This window comes from Ambystoma mexicanum, chromosome 4p (genome assembly GCF_040938575.1).
Source record: "Ambystoma mexicanum isolate Mex_15411 chromosome 4p, UKY_AmexF1_1, whole genome shotgun sequence".
NCBI lineage: Eukaryota > Metazoa > Chordata > Amphibia > Caudata > Ambystomatidae > Ambystoma > Ambystoma mexicanum.
In genome coordinates this window covers 159,713,471-159,726,063 of record NC_090927.1, presented here as the reverse complement: position 1 = coordinate 159,726,063, position 12,593 = coordinate 159,713,471, and the positions used below count along the sequence as shown (strand labels likewise).

Sequence of the window (12,593 nt, the reverse complement as noted above, 5' to 3'; positions counted from 1 at the left end):
TGTGTCTTCTTTGTCTCTATGTATCTCTCGCTTTCTCTCTTTCTCTCATGTCTGTCTCTCCCTCGTTCTCTCTCTCTCTTCCCCCCTCCCTCTGTCTTCTCTTTTTCTGTCCCTCTATCTCTATATCTGTATCTGTGTCTCTCCCCCTCTGTCTCTCTCATTCTCCCTCTGTCTCTCTTTCTCTCTCCTTCTCTCTCTATAACTTCTTTGTACCTGTCCCTCTATCTCTCTCCATCCCTCCATCCCTCTCTTTCTCTCTCTTTGTCTCTGTCCTTCTTGTTCTCTCTTCTTCTCTTTCTCCCTATGCCTCACTTTGTGTCCCGCTATCTCTTTCACGCTCACCTTCTCTCTTTGTCTCCTCTGTCTGTTTCGTTCAATCTCTCTGACTGCCTTCTTTGTCTCTGTCTCTTTATCTTTTGCGTTCTCTCTCTTTGTCTTGCTGTCTCTGTTTCCCCTCTCTCTTCCTCTTTCTCTCTTTCTCTCTATCTCTCTCTTTATCTTCTTCCTCTCTCTCCCTATCCCTCTCTCTCTCTCACTACCTCGCTCTCTGTCCAGTCAAGGTTGTATACAAATATCTACTTTATTGTTATTACAACAGACAGTTCTAGCACACTACAAAATACAACCCACCCTGGAAAGGTACACACACTCTCTCTCCTTCTCTCTCTCACTTTCTATGTCTTCTTTTTCTCTGACTCTCTCTCTCTCCCTCCCTCTCTGACCTCTCCCCCACCTTCCATTCTTCTGGTACACTTTGCTTCTGTGGGTGGCTTGCCATTCATTGCCTGTCTCACTGGCAGGCTAGCATGATTTCATGGCATTCCCCCCGCACTGTTGGTGATACCCGCACTCAGAAGGATCATGGATATACATATTTTAGGCCATGCTACCCTGGTTTCTATTGTTTCTTCTATCTCTATATTTGTGTGATGGGTGGACTGGTAGGGCTTAGGGGCTATCTGGGCCAGAACAGAAGGAGACACACACAGCGTTAGTGTCAGGGGTGTACTGTCACATTTGGTGGGCTTTCGCCCTCTTTTATTCACTTTGTGTACAGTCATGCCACGACGCTACCCGTCATGCTGTCAGGGCAGGTCACATGACTATATCACACTTTGCTTCATCTTGCATTATTGTTTTAATATCCTTGTCCCTTGTTCATGAATTTTCCAGCAAACCAATACATTTTATGAAATGGATACCAGATGATATATATAATCTGATGCCAACAGGGTTCAATGAATACAGTAGAGAGGATACCACTGGCTATCCTCAAAGGTAAAACACAAGGGGGCGTTTTAAGGCACAAATCTTGAGCCGCAGCCAATTGACCTCCTGGGAAATGATGCTGTGCTCGATGCATTTCTTCCAGTATTATAGGAAGTCAAGATCGGATAAGGAACTGAACTCTAAAATGGCTGACTTTTTTTCCCTGTGTAAGAAAAATGGGTATTTTAAAATGCACCTTTATTACTTGCTTGAAACAATATCTTGTGACGGGGAACCTCTTCCGAAACCCCTGGAGAGAGCAGGGCTCACTCGCTTGCTAGTATGGGAGCTGTTGACTCCCGGTGCAGCCCCGGGTGAGTACATCCAGTGTTCTTCAGTACACAGGCCACATCAGACTATTTAGTAGCCAGTCATCATGGTGTCGGGTAGGGGTTGGAAACAAAAACAGCAGCATGGAAGTCTTGTGAGTACTCAGAAATGTAGTCGTGGCGATATAAGTCCATTTGTTAATTCATGGACTCTAATTCCAATTTCAACAACAATAGGTGTTATTACCCAATTTACTGGCACTCAATTCATAGAAATAATTTCTCTTATTCGTTCCAGGGAAAGGCAGATTTCATGGGCCGGACCTTCGCCAAGCCTGTGGTGAAAATGTCTGATGAAAGATACTGCCCACCGCGTTTCCCTCCGCAGCTTGAATATTACCAGATCTACCGAGGAAACTCCACCGCCGGAGATTTGCTTGCAGCCTTCGAACTCCTGCAGGTAACGTGACATTCCTTGTTACTGTAAGAATCTGCCTACATGGGGGACTGGGCCACTTATATCATGGTAGATACTGTTTGAATTTAAAGGAGGGCCCTTCTGAGTCCTGCTGCTGCAATAAAAAATCTGCAGGTGCCGTCGAAGCACCTTCCCATTCTCCTTTGGGCAGTCTCTCATGCTGCTCTTCTCTATGCAAAAGGGGGGGAAGACTATGTTCCCATCCCCCTACACATCAGGTAACAAGCAGGGGTCAAGTACTAAAACAAAAGTGTGGGACTCATTAACCTACGAATTAAATGCGACGTTGCCAGAAATTAGCATATCAAGGTGCCCTCTGAAAAAAGTGGGGGGACTCCGTCCACCCGCATGTACCCTTGACTTGCGCCCTGGTAAGAAACCCCTAGAGAGGGGTGTAGAATAATCACGTTGACCTCCAGTAGGTTGTTCTTATTTTGCATTCTCGCACCCTCCCACCAGAGGGACCATGGCCCCTCCCAAAGTAAGAGCGGTGTTGCCAGGCATGTCTGAAAGAAAGTAAGGTGGGCACCCCACAAGTTCAATGGAGAGGTGGTAGAAATGAACGGAACAGTTAATAGTTGATATGTAGCACTACAGTTAAACGCCCCAGACACCTGGACGTATAAACTATACCAAAAGAACGCTGAGGCAAACCCCCAGTGCTGTGTACTCAACTTAAAGGTCCACAAGGCCCGTAGTAGAATGGTAATGCCAAATTAAGTCATCATAGTAAAACACAATTCAGGAAAATTAAGAAAGGTTATAACAATGGTAAAAAGAGTGGGGTGACCGGTGCTGCCTGGACAGGTGCGGCTGCCGTGACCGGTGCTGCCTGGACGGGTGCAGCTGGGGTGGCAGTGGAAGTTGTTCCTGTTGAGGCTGTGGTGTCCTGGGTGGAGTTGTTGCAGTGGTGTCCTGCTGCATCGACGGCTGGTGCCCATTGAAGCGCTTGGCTTTGCCTCTTCATTGTCAGATGATGTGCCTGAGGGAGTCAGAAAGGCAGGTTGTCAGTGAACGGTGTGGATTGATGAGGCAGAGATATATGCATTATGTTGGTTGTGGCTGTTCTGTGTCAGGATGTGTGATGTTCATACATGGTAGAGTAGTGCGCTGTGGAGACTGTCGTGGTGTACTGCCAATTGCTGGGTACAGTGTTTGGGGTGGGACCTTCACGCTGTGGGATGTTGGGGTGAAGAGGGGTGTGGTATGTATGGGGCCAGCATGTGTCTGCTGCCTGTAGCAGTTAAAAGGTAAGTTGAGCATTTATGCTCATGGGCCGGGCTGGCTGGGACGAGGGAGTCACATGTTGACTTTGTGTGTGACGGTGGTCATTTGTGAGTGGAGATGAGGCTCAGCACTGTTGTGGCTTTGTGCCAGGGGAAGCACGGCGGGCACACATGCATTAAACTGTGGCAGGGAGATGTTTGTCTGTGTGGAAGCAGAAGCATGTTCTGGTGGATGTACAGGGTGCCTGTCCTGTGTTCTAGGTGTATTAATGGTATGTGTCAAGTTTTGGGGGCCAGGGTGTATGTCTCTTTATCCACACAGTTTGCTGGACTCTTGGGGGGGCATGCAGGTTTTTTTTTGTGTTGTGGACGATGCAATTGAAATTCATGTCATATGCTGGTACAGTGGTGGGTGAAGGGTGGACAGGGAGGTTGACATTACATTGGGGTTAGTGTACTCACCAGCCTCTTCAGGTGTCCCGGCTCGGGCCTCCGCAGCACCGACCCCTTCAATGGCCTCAAGGTGCAGCACACTGCTGCATGTCTCCTTGCAGGGCAGCAGGTGTTTAGGGGATGTGCTTCTGCCACCTGTGGCCATCCCCTGTCTGCCCTGGGCCGAGAGGAGGTAGCGTACCCTTAATCTTAGGTCGTCCCACCGCTTGTGGCAGTCTCACACTGTGCGGGGGGTTGTGCCGACTGCAGAGAACTTCTGGCCCACCTTCTCCCAGATGCTGTTCTTGCACAGCTGGGCCTGCCAGCGCTGGTTGTTGGAGAAGAGCACTGCAGCATGCTGGACAATGGTGTCTGCTAGTATGTTCAATTCAACCTCATTAAAGCGTGGCCTCCACTTTCGGGTATCACAGACTCTTGATGTCATGGTCGCAGTGGAGTTTATGTGGTCAGGTGGGGTGGATGTCGCCTGTGCTTTCAGGATTGCAATGGTTTATGTTTTTATAATGGTCGGGCTGATTTCATGATTCGGAGATCACTTTTTTCTGGTTACAGTATTTGCGGGATTGCTGTTAATGGTGCCGATGGTTCCAGGACCGTGTTGCCGGATTCGAAAGCACCGGCACCGAGGACAACGGTGTTGGCTTTTTTGGGGGCTTTTGATGGTGTTCCTGTGATGGCGGATTGCGCGTGCACGACAACGCGTAATCATCTGGAGATTCCGGCATCACGGGGTGCCGGAAACGGTGGCACCGGCATGCTGGGAACTGGGATTACTTACCGGCATACTTAGAATGAGGTCCTATGTTATTAATACACATCCTGAATTGTTCTTAAATGAAGAAAAAACATTTGCATGGACCTATAGTTTCGATAGTAGCACGTTTCACAGCAAAATTGTTCATGATGATTTTCATTTTTTTTAGTGCTCTCATTTTTGCACGTTCTGTTCCACATACCCATCTTAGGGGTTCTGGTTCATTTGTTTCTTCATTTCTCTTATTTTTTGTGGGGGGGGGGATGTGTAGTGGTTAGCTTTGAGAATGTTCATGGGTTCTGGAAGGGTTCTAGGAGGGGCGGTTGTTAGGGGGGCTGGAGAGTTGGAGAGAGAAGATAGTTATGTTACTGCCGCTGGTTGTGAATAAAGAATTGTCTAAGTCACAAGCACAAGTGTGGTGGTGACTTACTTCATTACCCTCTCACTTACAACAGATTTTCCAAATGCCAGAACAAGAACTTTCCCAGTCTTTGTCATTAGGCACAGCCAGTAAGCCTCATTATGTAAGAGGCAGAAGGAGCGGTGTGGTTGCAGGAAAAGGGAAGCGTTGTGTGGAGGAAGCGAGCAGCTCAGTTTTTGGAAGAATAAAGTTTGTGTGCAGACCTGCTCTCTCTCGTGTCCTACTCTCTTATTTATGTAATCGGTGGGGCTCCGTGTGTATGCCAAACAGCTCTGAGGAACCGAGAACATCACAATGGCGACAATCACTTTGATCCACCCCGAGGAGGCGCTGTGATGGCCGTTCACCTCATTAGTGCTGGAGGTGCGGATCGCAGATCACAGACCTGGGAGGCCTGCTGCGGTGTGTGACTATCAGCAGAGGCCCGTTTGCTGAAGGAGGCGGGGTTGAACCTGCAAGGGGGGGGGAGCCACGTGGCTCGGAGATGCAAATGGGCGAGCGTGCTCTCGCAAGGACGGCAGGAGTGGCCTGTGATCAGCAGAGTGACTGTTGAAGGAGCGGCATGTAAGGAGTGAGTTACGTGGCTCAGAGCTGCTGCTGGAGCAGCAAAATGGGTGCTTGTCCTCTCCCACAGATGGCGAGAGGTGCCTGTGATCAGCAGAGTGACTGCTTGTTGGGGGCGGGTCGGAGCCCCCACGCGATGCCGCAAGCCCCCGACACATGAAGGAACCACCAGACACCAGTCCTTCGTGTTCGGGCTTCCCGGTCGCTCTATCGCGGCCGGGAACGCCCCCTTTATTTATACTTAGCGCGGCGGCGTGAAACGTCACGCCGCCGCGTAGGCCCGTCATCGGGCAGCGCCACACTCCTCCTTTTCCGGGAGGAACACGAACATAGATTAACAGTAACTTTATTAACCAGGAAAACCACACATCTAACATAAACACTACTGCACACCCAAAACAAAAACCCCTTTAATGTCATCCACCCAGATCTTATCACCCCAGTTCACTAATCAATCGTCCCACAACATATTCGCTGAGGTAGGCAGGTTTCCCTCGCCCAGCCCTCTGGGGGTACCTCCGGCCTACCTCCGGCACGTGATGTCCTTCCGCCGCGTCTCCCTTGACTGGGGATTCGGGTCCATTGCCCCAGAGACCTCCGTCAGCAGGCATGTCTGGTGGATCAGGTTCGGGCGGGGTCTCAGTTCGTGAATCACCCAGTTTCTTGAAGAAACTCACGTTTCGGGTGACAGCCGACCGTCCATCCGAGGCCGTCACCATGGATCCTTTCACTGCCACTACATCCAAAGGCTCCGGTTCATAGGGGAGCGATAGCTTCCCGTGAGGGTGTCGATTCCGGATCAGGACCTCATCTCCCGGTTCAAGTCTTTGAGGTCGGAGACCCCTGCGCAGGTTCTCCTGTTCCGTTCGGACTCGTCTTTCAGCCTCCACCCGCGGACTATCGATGACCCCTGGTTCTTTCTCCCCCACTTCCGGCAGCAGTCCCCTGGGGCACCTCTTGAATAATGCCTCGGCGGGTGCCACTCCCGTGGCGGCATGTGGGGTGGTGCGGTACACCCGCAGAAACTGATAGAGGGCGCGTTGTAAGGATTGCCCCTGCCCCTGAGCAATTCGGAACGTTTTATTCAGGGTCCTCATCAGTCTCTCGGCGTCCCCGTTTGCACGGGGCCACAGGGGGGAGATCTTCCTGTGTTGTATTCCGCAGCTCTCCATCAACTCGGAGAACCGCTCACTTTGGAAGGGCGATCCGTTATCAGAGCATAGAGTGTGGGGGAAACCATGGGCCGCAAATATCTTCTCCATGGCCACCACCACATGCTCAAAAGCCACCGACTCGACGAACTCAACCTCCGGGTATCTCGAGTGTTCATCTACTATCACCAGGAAGTGAGTGCCCACTGATGTTGAACCAAAGTCAGCGTGGACGATCTCCCAGGGCCTCGTGCCACGTGGCATTGCCTCAATTGCAGGTTCTCGTTGCATCGGAGAGGCCGCCTGACACCATACACAGGCCGCCACGAAGTCGTCCACCCTTTTTTCCAACTCCGGAAACCAGACTTTCGAGCGGAGCCGCGCCTTGGTCTTAGCGGCGCCCTGATGTCCATGATGGGCGAGACTGATCACGTCGCTCACCTTCAACCGTGGAATGACGATCCGGTCACCCCGGAGTAACAGCCCTGAGTCGGAGAACGACAACTCCTCCTTCACTTTCCACAACTGCTCCAGCGCTGTTTTGGCTTCCTGGGTGCGCCCGGACACGGCTCCGAGGACGGACTTCCAGGACCCACTGTGCATTGTGTCCTTCAAGATCCGAAAACACTCGTCCTCAGCCGCAGCAGCCTCCAACTCCTCTAGGGACATCGCATTTGGCATTGCCGCCTCCACCACCATTCGTACATAACTGTCCGCCTCTTCTCCGCAAGTGTCATGTCCATCTCCCCCACCTACTCCCGGATGACGAGACAGGTAGTCCGCGGCATTGTTGGCCCCCGGCCTATATACCAGGGTGACTGAATACTCGAGGAGGGCGAGCATCCACCTCTCAATTCTAGCTGGTGGCTTTGACGATGATCCCACTAGAATCGGAAGCAGCGGTTTGTGATCAGTCACCACCGTCACTGGACGTCCCAAGACATAGAGCCGGAAATGCTTGCAGCCCCACAGCACTGCCAGGGCCTCCCGCTCGATCTGGGAGTACCTCTGTTCCGTTTCGGTGAGCGCTTTGCTTGCATATGCCACAGGTCGAATAGTCCCGCTGCGGTCCACTTGAGTCAACACTGCCCCCAGCCCGAAAGGACTCGCATCCACCACAATCTCCGATTCCAAGGCGGGGTCGAAAAACGCCATAGTATCTCCCGTTGTGAGGGCACCCTTAATGTCCTCAAAGGCGGCCTGTTCGAGAGGGCCCCAATGCCATGGTGACTCCTTCTTGGTCAGCGCCCGGAGTGGTTCGGATCTTGAGGCTAAGTTCGGGATGAACCGCCCGCAATACGTTACCATCCCCAGGAAGCTCCTCACGTCCGTCACAGACTCGGGGGCCTTCGCCGCCTTGATGTCCTGCACCTTCTTCGGGTCTGGCGACACCCCCCCCTCCTTGAATATGAAGCCAAAAAATTCAATCGAGGGGCGCATGAATTCACACTTCTCCCTGTGCAGGGTGAGGCCCAACGATTGAAGTCGTTTCAGAGTGTCCTCGAGCCTCTTCATGTGATCCACTTCGGTTTTGGCAAACACCAGAATATCATCGCTGATGTTGAGGACGCCCTCTAGATCTGCTAGGGCGCCCCTGATGATGTTTTGGAACACTTCAGCGGCAGACGACACTCCAAAACTCAACCGCTTGTATCGATATAGTCCCCGGTGGGTGGTAAACGTTGTTATGTACCGGGACTCTGGATGAAGGACGACCTGGTGATATCCGGCTCGGAGGTCCAGCTTCGAGAACACTCGAGCCCCTTGAACATCAGCAATGATATCATCGATCGTTGGAGTAAGATGGCGTTCCCTTTTGATCGCTTTGTTGGGGAGCCTCATGTCCACGCAAATGCGTACCGAGTCGGGTTGCTTGGGCTTTCTGGCCACCACGATCGGGGACACCCAGGGGGTTGGGCCCTCAACCTTTTCGATGATGTCCAAGCTCACCAAATTGTCCAGCTCCTTATCGACCTGCTCCCTTAAATGAAAAGGTACTCGTCGGTGTTTCAATGCGATGGGCTGTACTGACTCATCGATGTGTAATCGAACTGGTTCCCTGATCATCTTTCCGATCCCACTGAAGAGTGCAGCATATTTGTCGAGGAGATCGTTAATGTCCTCCAGGTGGACGGAGTATGCAAAGCTGACGATACCTAAGGCCTCCGCAGCTGCGCAACTGAGCAGGGTATTGTTGCTCACCGGGGTCACATAAAATCGGGCCCTGATTTGCGAGCCATCATGTTCCACGTCTGCCACGAAGGCACCGTCGAGCGGTAGCGGTTCCTGACCCCCAAACGCAAATATGCGGGCCTTCGGTGCGACCAGACCGGGGAGGGGTTTGAGGGAGTCATAATGCCCTCTGGCCATCACATTGACAGAGGCGCCGGTGTCAACGAGCACTGGGACCTGGGGAGTGATTGATCTCGACCATACATCTCGGCTGTCTCCGGCTTCTTCCTTTGAGTACTCCCACGCTTGAGACGAAAAAGATGTTTTCCTCGTCTTCCTCCTCGGCTCCTTCCGGATGGGACTCAACTTCCCCTTGTTCCACCTGGGCAATACTGGGCTGTTGGCTCTGGCGCGGAGCCCATGTCCGTGCCTGACCTCTCGGCACCATCACCGGCGTGGCTGCCCGACACACTCTCGAGAAGTGATCGGCCAGTCCACACCTCCCACAGGTTTTTCCAGCCGCCGGGCATTCTGCCATATGAGGGAGGTCGTATCCGCACTTCTGGCACGACTCCCCGGCTCTCCCAGCCCTGTCTCGGGGTCCTCCACCCGGGCGTCTCACTCCTCGGCCACCCCGCCACACGACACACACCTCCTCCGACCTCACCGACCGAGACCCAGCTTCCATCTTGTTGGCTCGCGCCTCTGCTACCTCGTGGCACCTGCCCAGCTCCAAAATACGGGGCAGCGTGAGGCCCGGCTCTCTCAGGACTTGCCTCCTGAGCTTGCCGGAGGAGCATGCCTGGATTAGCATGGTGCGAATCATGTCGTCTGCATCCCCCCATGCACAACCGAGGGAGAGGCGGCGTAAGCGACCATAAAAAGTGTCCAGCGTCTCCTCCTCCTTCTGCTTCGCCGAGAGCATGACGAACCTCTCATAGTCCACGTTCGCAAGGGGAAGGAAGTGTGCGAGGAGGGCCGCCTTGGCCGCATCATAAGAGTTGTTGACAGGAGCAAGCGATTCAAATATCTCCTGGACTGTCGGCCCTGCCGAATACAGCATGGTGGCAATTCTGCTGTCATCATCCGTCACCTGAGCAGCCCTGAAATACATGTCGAGGCGACTCACCCATCTTCTACATCGGGGCCCCATGCTCGAGGGTGGGCCCGACGCATCGAATTCCGGAATCGGCTGCAAGGCGGCATGGGCCGCGGGTGCTCTTGCTTGGGCCATAATGGGAAAACCCGGTTGTCCAGGTGGCGGTCCTGCAAGGACTTGGATCACAGGAGGTAGGGCGGCCTGTTGTTGAGCCGCTGCCTGGCCACGATCGCGGGGGAGGGACACTGCTGCACCACCACTGTCCGAATCCTCAGAGTCGCCCATGGGCTTGAGCGCACAGGCACCCCCACCTACTGTCCTGAGGGCCGCAACTCAGACACCCACCGACACAGTGCAACTCACCCCTCCTTCCCGGGTACACAACAGTTCCAACACGGGGAGGTATCCGGATAAAGCACCAGTGGATGTCCAAAAACACAGTTATCCAGAGCAGCCAGGCTTGATGATGAAGAGGACAAAGAAGCAAAACCCACGGCACTCTGATGATGAAGGGGGCAAAGAATACCGTGGATCCACGTTGCCACTTTCCAAATGGACTTAGACGTTCCAAAAATTGAGCCACAGATGGTGGATTGGCCCTGTCACATCAGTCCTCTCCTGGCTTTCACATGACGTAAAAGACCCAAAAACAGGTTAAAATACACAAATCAGACATGGGTGTGCAGGGTAGGCCTCCTGCTACTAATGTGTCCAAAAATTAGGCCTGTCGTAACTCCACGCTCCAAACCGGAGCCTCGTGAAGTTTCACGGCCTCTGAACAAAATGGCCGCCGGCCGCGTGTGCGTCCCGCGACCCGGCATGAGATGAAACGAAAATCCGATCCGCTTCGTTTAGAAAAATTAATCTGCCAGATATTTCACCACCGGGCCCGGGTCTCCCTCACCGCTTCGTCGCCACTGTTGGGGGCGGGTCGGAGCCCCCACGCGATGCCGCAAGCCCCCGACACATGAAGGAACCACCAGACACCAGTCCTTCGTGTTCGGGCTTCCCGGTCGCTCTATCGCGGCCGGGAACGCCCCCTTTATTTATACTTAGCGCGGCGGCGTGAAACGTCACGCCGCCGCGTAGGCCCGTCATCGGGCAGCGCCACACTGCTGAAGGGGCACAAAGTGAGGAACGGTCCTCCCCGGCTGATACTGGAAGTGGGGGAGAGCAGTCCTGAGCTACAGGGTGCGGCTGGGACTGCTCTGCTTTCCAGGGGACGACCAGGCCCAACTAACTGGGAGTGCTGGTGGCAGCAGTACTGTGCAGCTAACGGCCACAGGGGCGACACGACACAGGTGTTTCCGGTTGTGAGGAAGCTACGTGCAAAGGAAGTAAGGTACATTTTGCACATTGTGAGCGAGAATCTGGACATATCAAGACGTCAGAAGAGGACAGGCCTGTGATGGTGTCTGTGTGCCCATCACCATCAGGGGCATTTGAGATGGCGCAACGAGAAGTCTTGCATGGCAGTTACCCACAGCCTTTTATCTCATGGATACCAGCAATCTGGGTCCGAGATGGGCTTGGTTGATAAGGGCCTTCAAGGCATACGTGGGGGCGATGGGCGATGGGCCTAATAGATGACAAACAGAAAAAGTATAGGTATGAGCTGGTGGATGAAGAGAAGACGGCATTCAGAGACATATAGGAAGCACTCTCAATATACTTTGCCCCTCACATCAATGTAGAATATGAAAGAAACAAGAAGGAAAGGAAAAGGGGGAAACGCTGGGCGATTTTGTCATGCAATGAAGCACTGCATTTTCATCAATATTCCAATGTGGAGCCATCAGGATCACATTTTATCTAGGGCTCTAAGTACTCTGATTTCAGGAAGAAGCTGTTGCAGAAACAAAGGTCGCTGGAAGAGATCTTGATGATGGCATTAGCTTTTGTTCAGCAGTTCATTAACATGAATAAGATCAAACTGACACCTAAAAAGTTCATGCAAGTGCAAGCGGATGGCACCCGACGGATGGAAGAATACTGTTTCAAATGTGGCTTTGAGTTTCCCCACGAAAGCACCTGTCCAACATTAGGTTAAAAATGCACAGCATGTGGGGGGGGGGGGTCATTTCAGGGCCGTGTGTACAAATGCTCCTATGTCAAAGCCACAAAGTTCATCACCAAGTGGCGGAAGACGATACAAAAAGAAGAGACTAGAGGAACACAGGCCGAGTCGTGAACACTGGTACTAGCGACTCCCCTAAGGGGAGAGCAACAGATATCAGTCGAAGAGAGAACATCACTCTCCAGACAGAAAGAACACCCACCGAATGAGAAGACATGTCAGATACATAGAGGCACGATCACACTCCGTACGTGAATCCTCATCACCCTCAGATGACCAAAGGAAAAGCGGATATGTGGGGGTACTGGAAAATGAGTCGCCAAAAGAACATAGCCCCATGCTGATGATGCAGGTTAGTGACACGCCCACCAAATTCCTGATTGACACAGGTGCGAGGGTCAATGTGCAAGTTACCGCACCCACCAAAACTCAAACCATCCAACACGGACCTGTATACCTATGGCTCAAGCACACCACTACCCAACAAAGGGATGTTTTTGACGGTGTGCACACACAAATCACACTCGGCAGAGATCCAGCTGCACATGCTCTCCACAGAGACAAATAGTGGGTGCATCTTATTTATTTTTATTTATTTTTTTATTTTATTGTGCACTTGTTAGGTACTTCTACAACAAGTAAATGGTGTTTCAAAGCGCC

General features: G+C 52.5%; 1 protein-coding gene across 8 annotated transcripts in view; it reads left to right on the top strand.

Moving 5' to 3' along the window:
* OTOF (otoferlin) overlaps positions 1-12,593 on the top strand; it is a 1,702,209-nt gene that overhangs the window by 1,431,140 nt on the left and 258,476 nt on the right. For all 8 annotated transcript variants that reach the window (XM_069605607.1, XM_069605606.1, XM_069605604.1 and 5 more), the window contains one exon: positions 1,837-1,998. In XM_069605607.1, the coding sequence (XP_069461708.1) occupies positions 1,837-1,998 (162 nt within the window). The remainder of the gene's footprint in view (positions 1-1,836; positions 1,999-12,593) is intronic.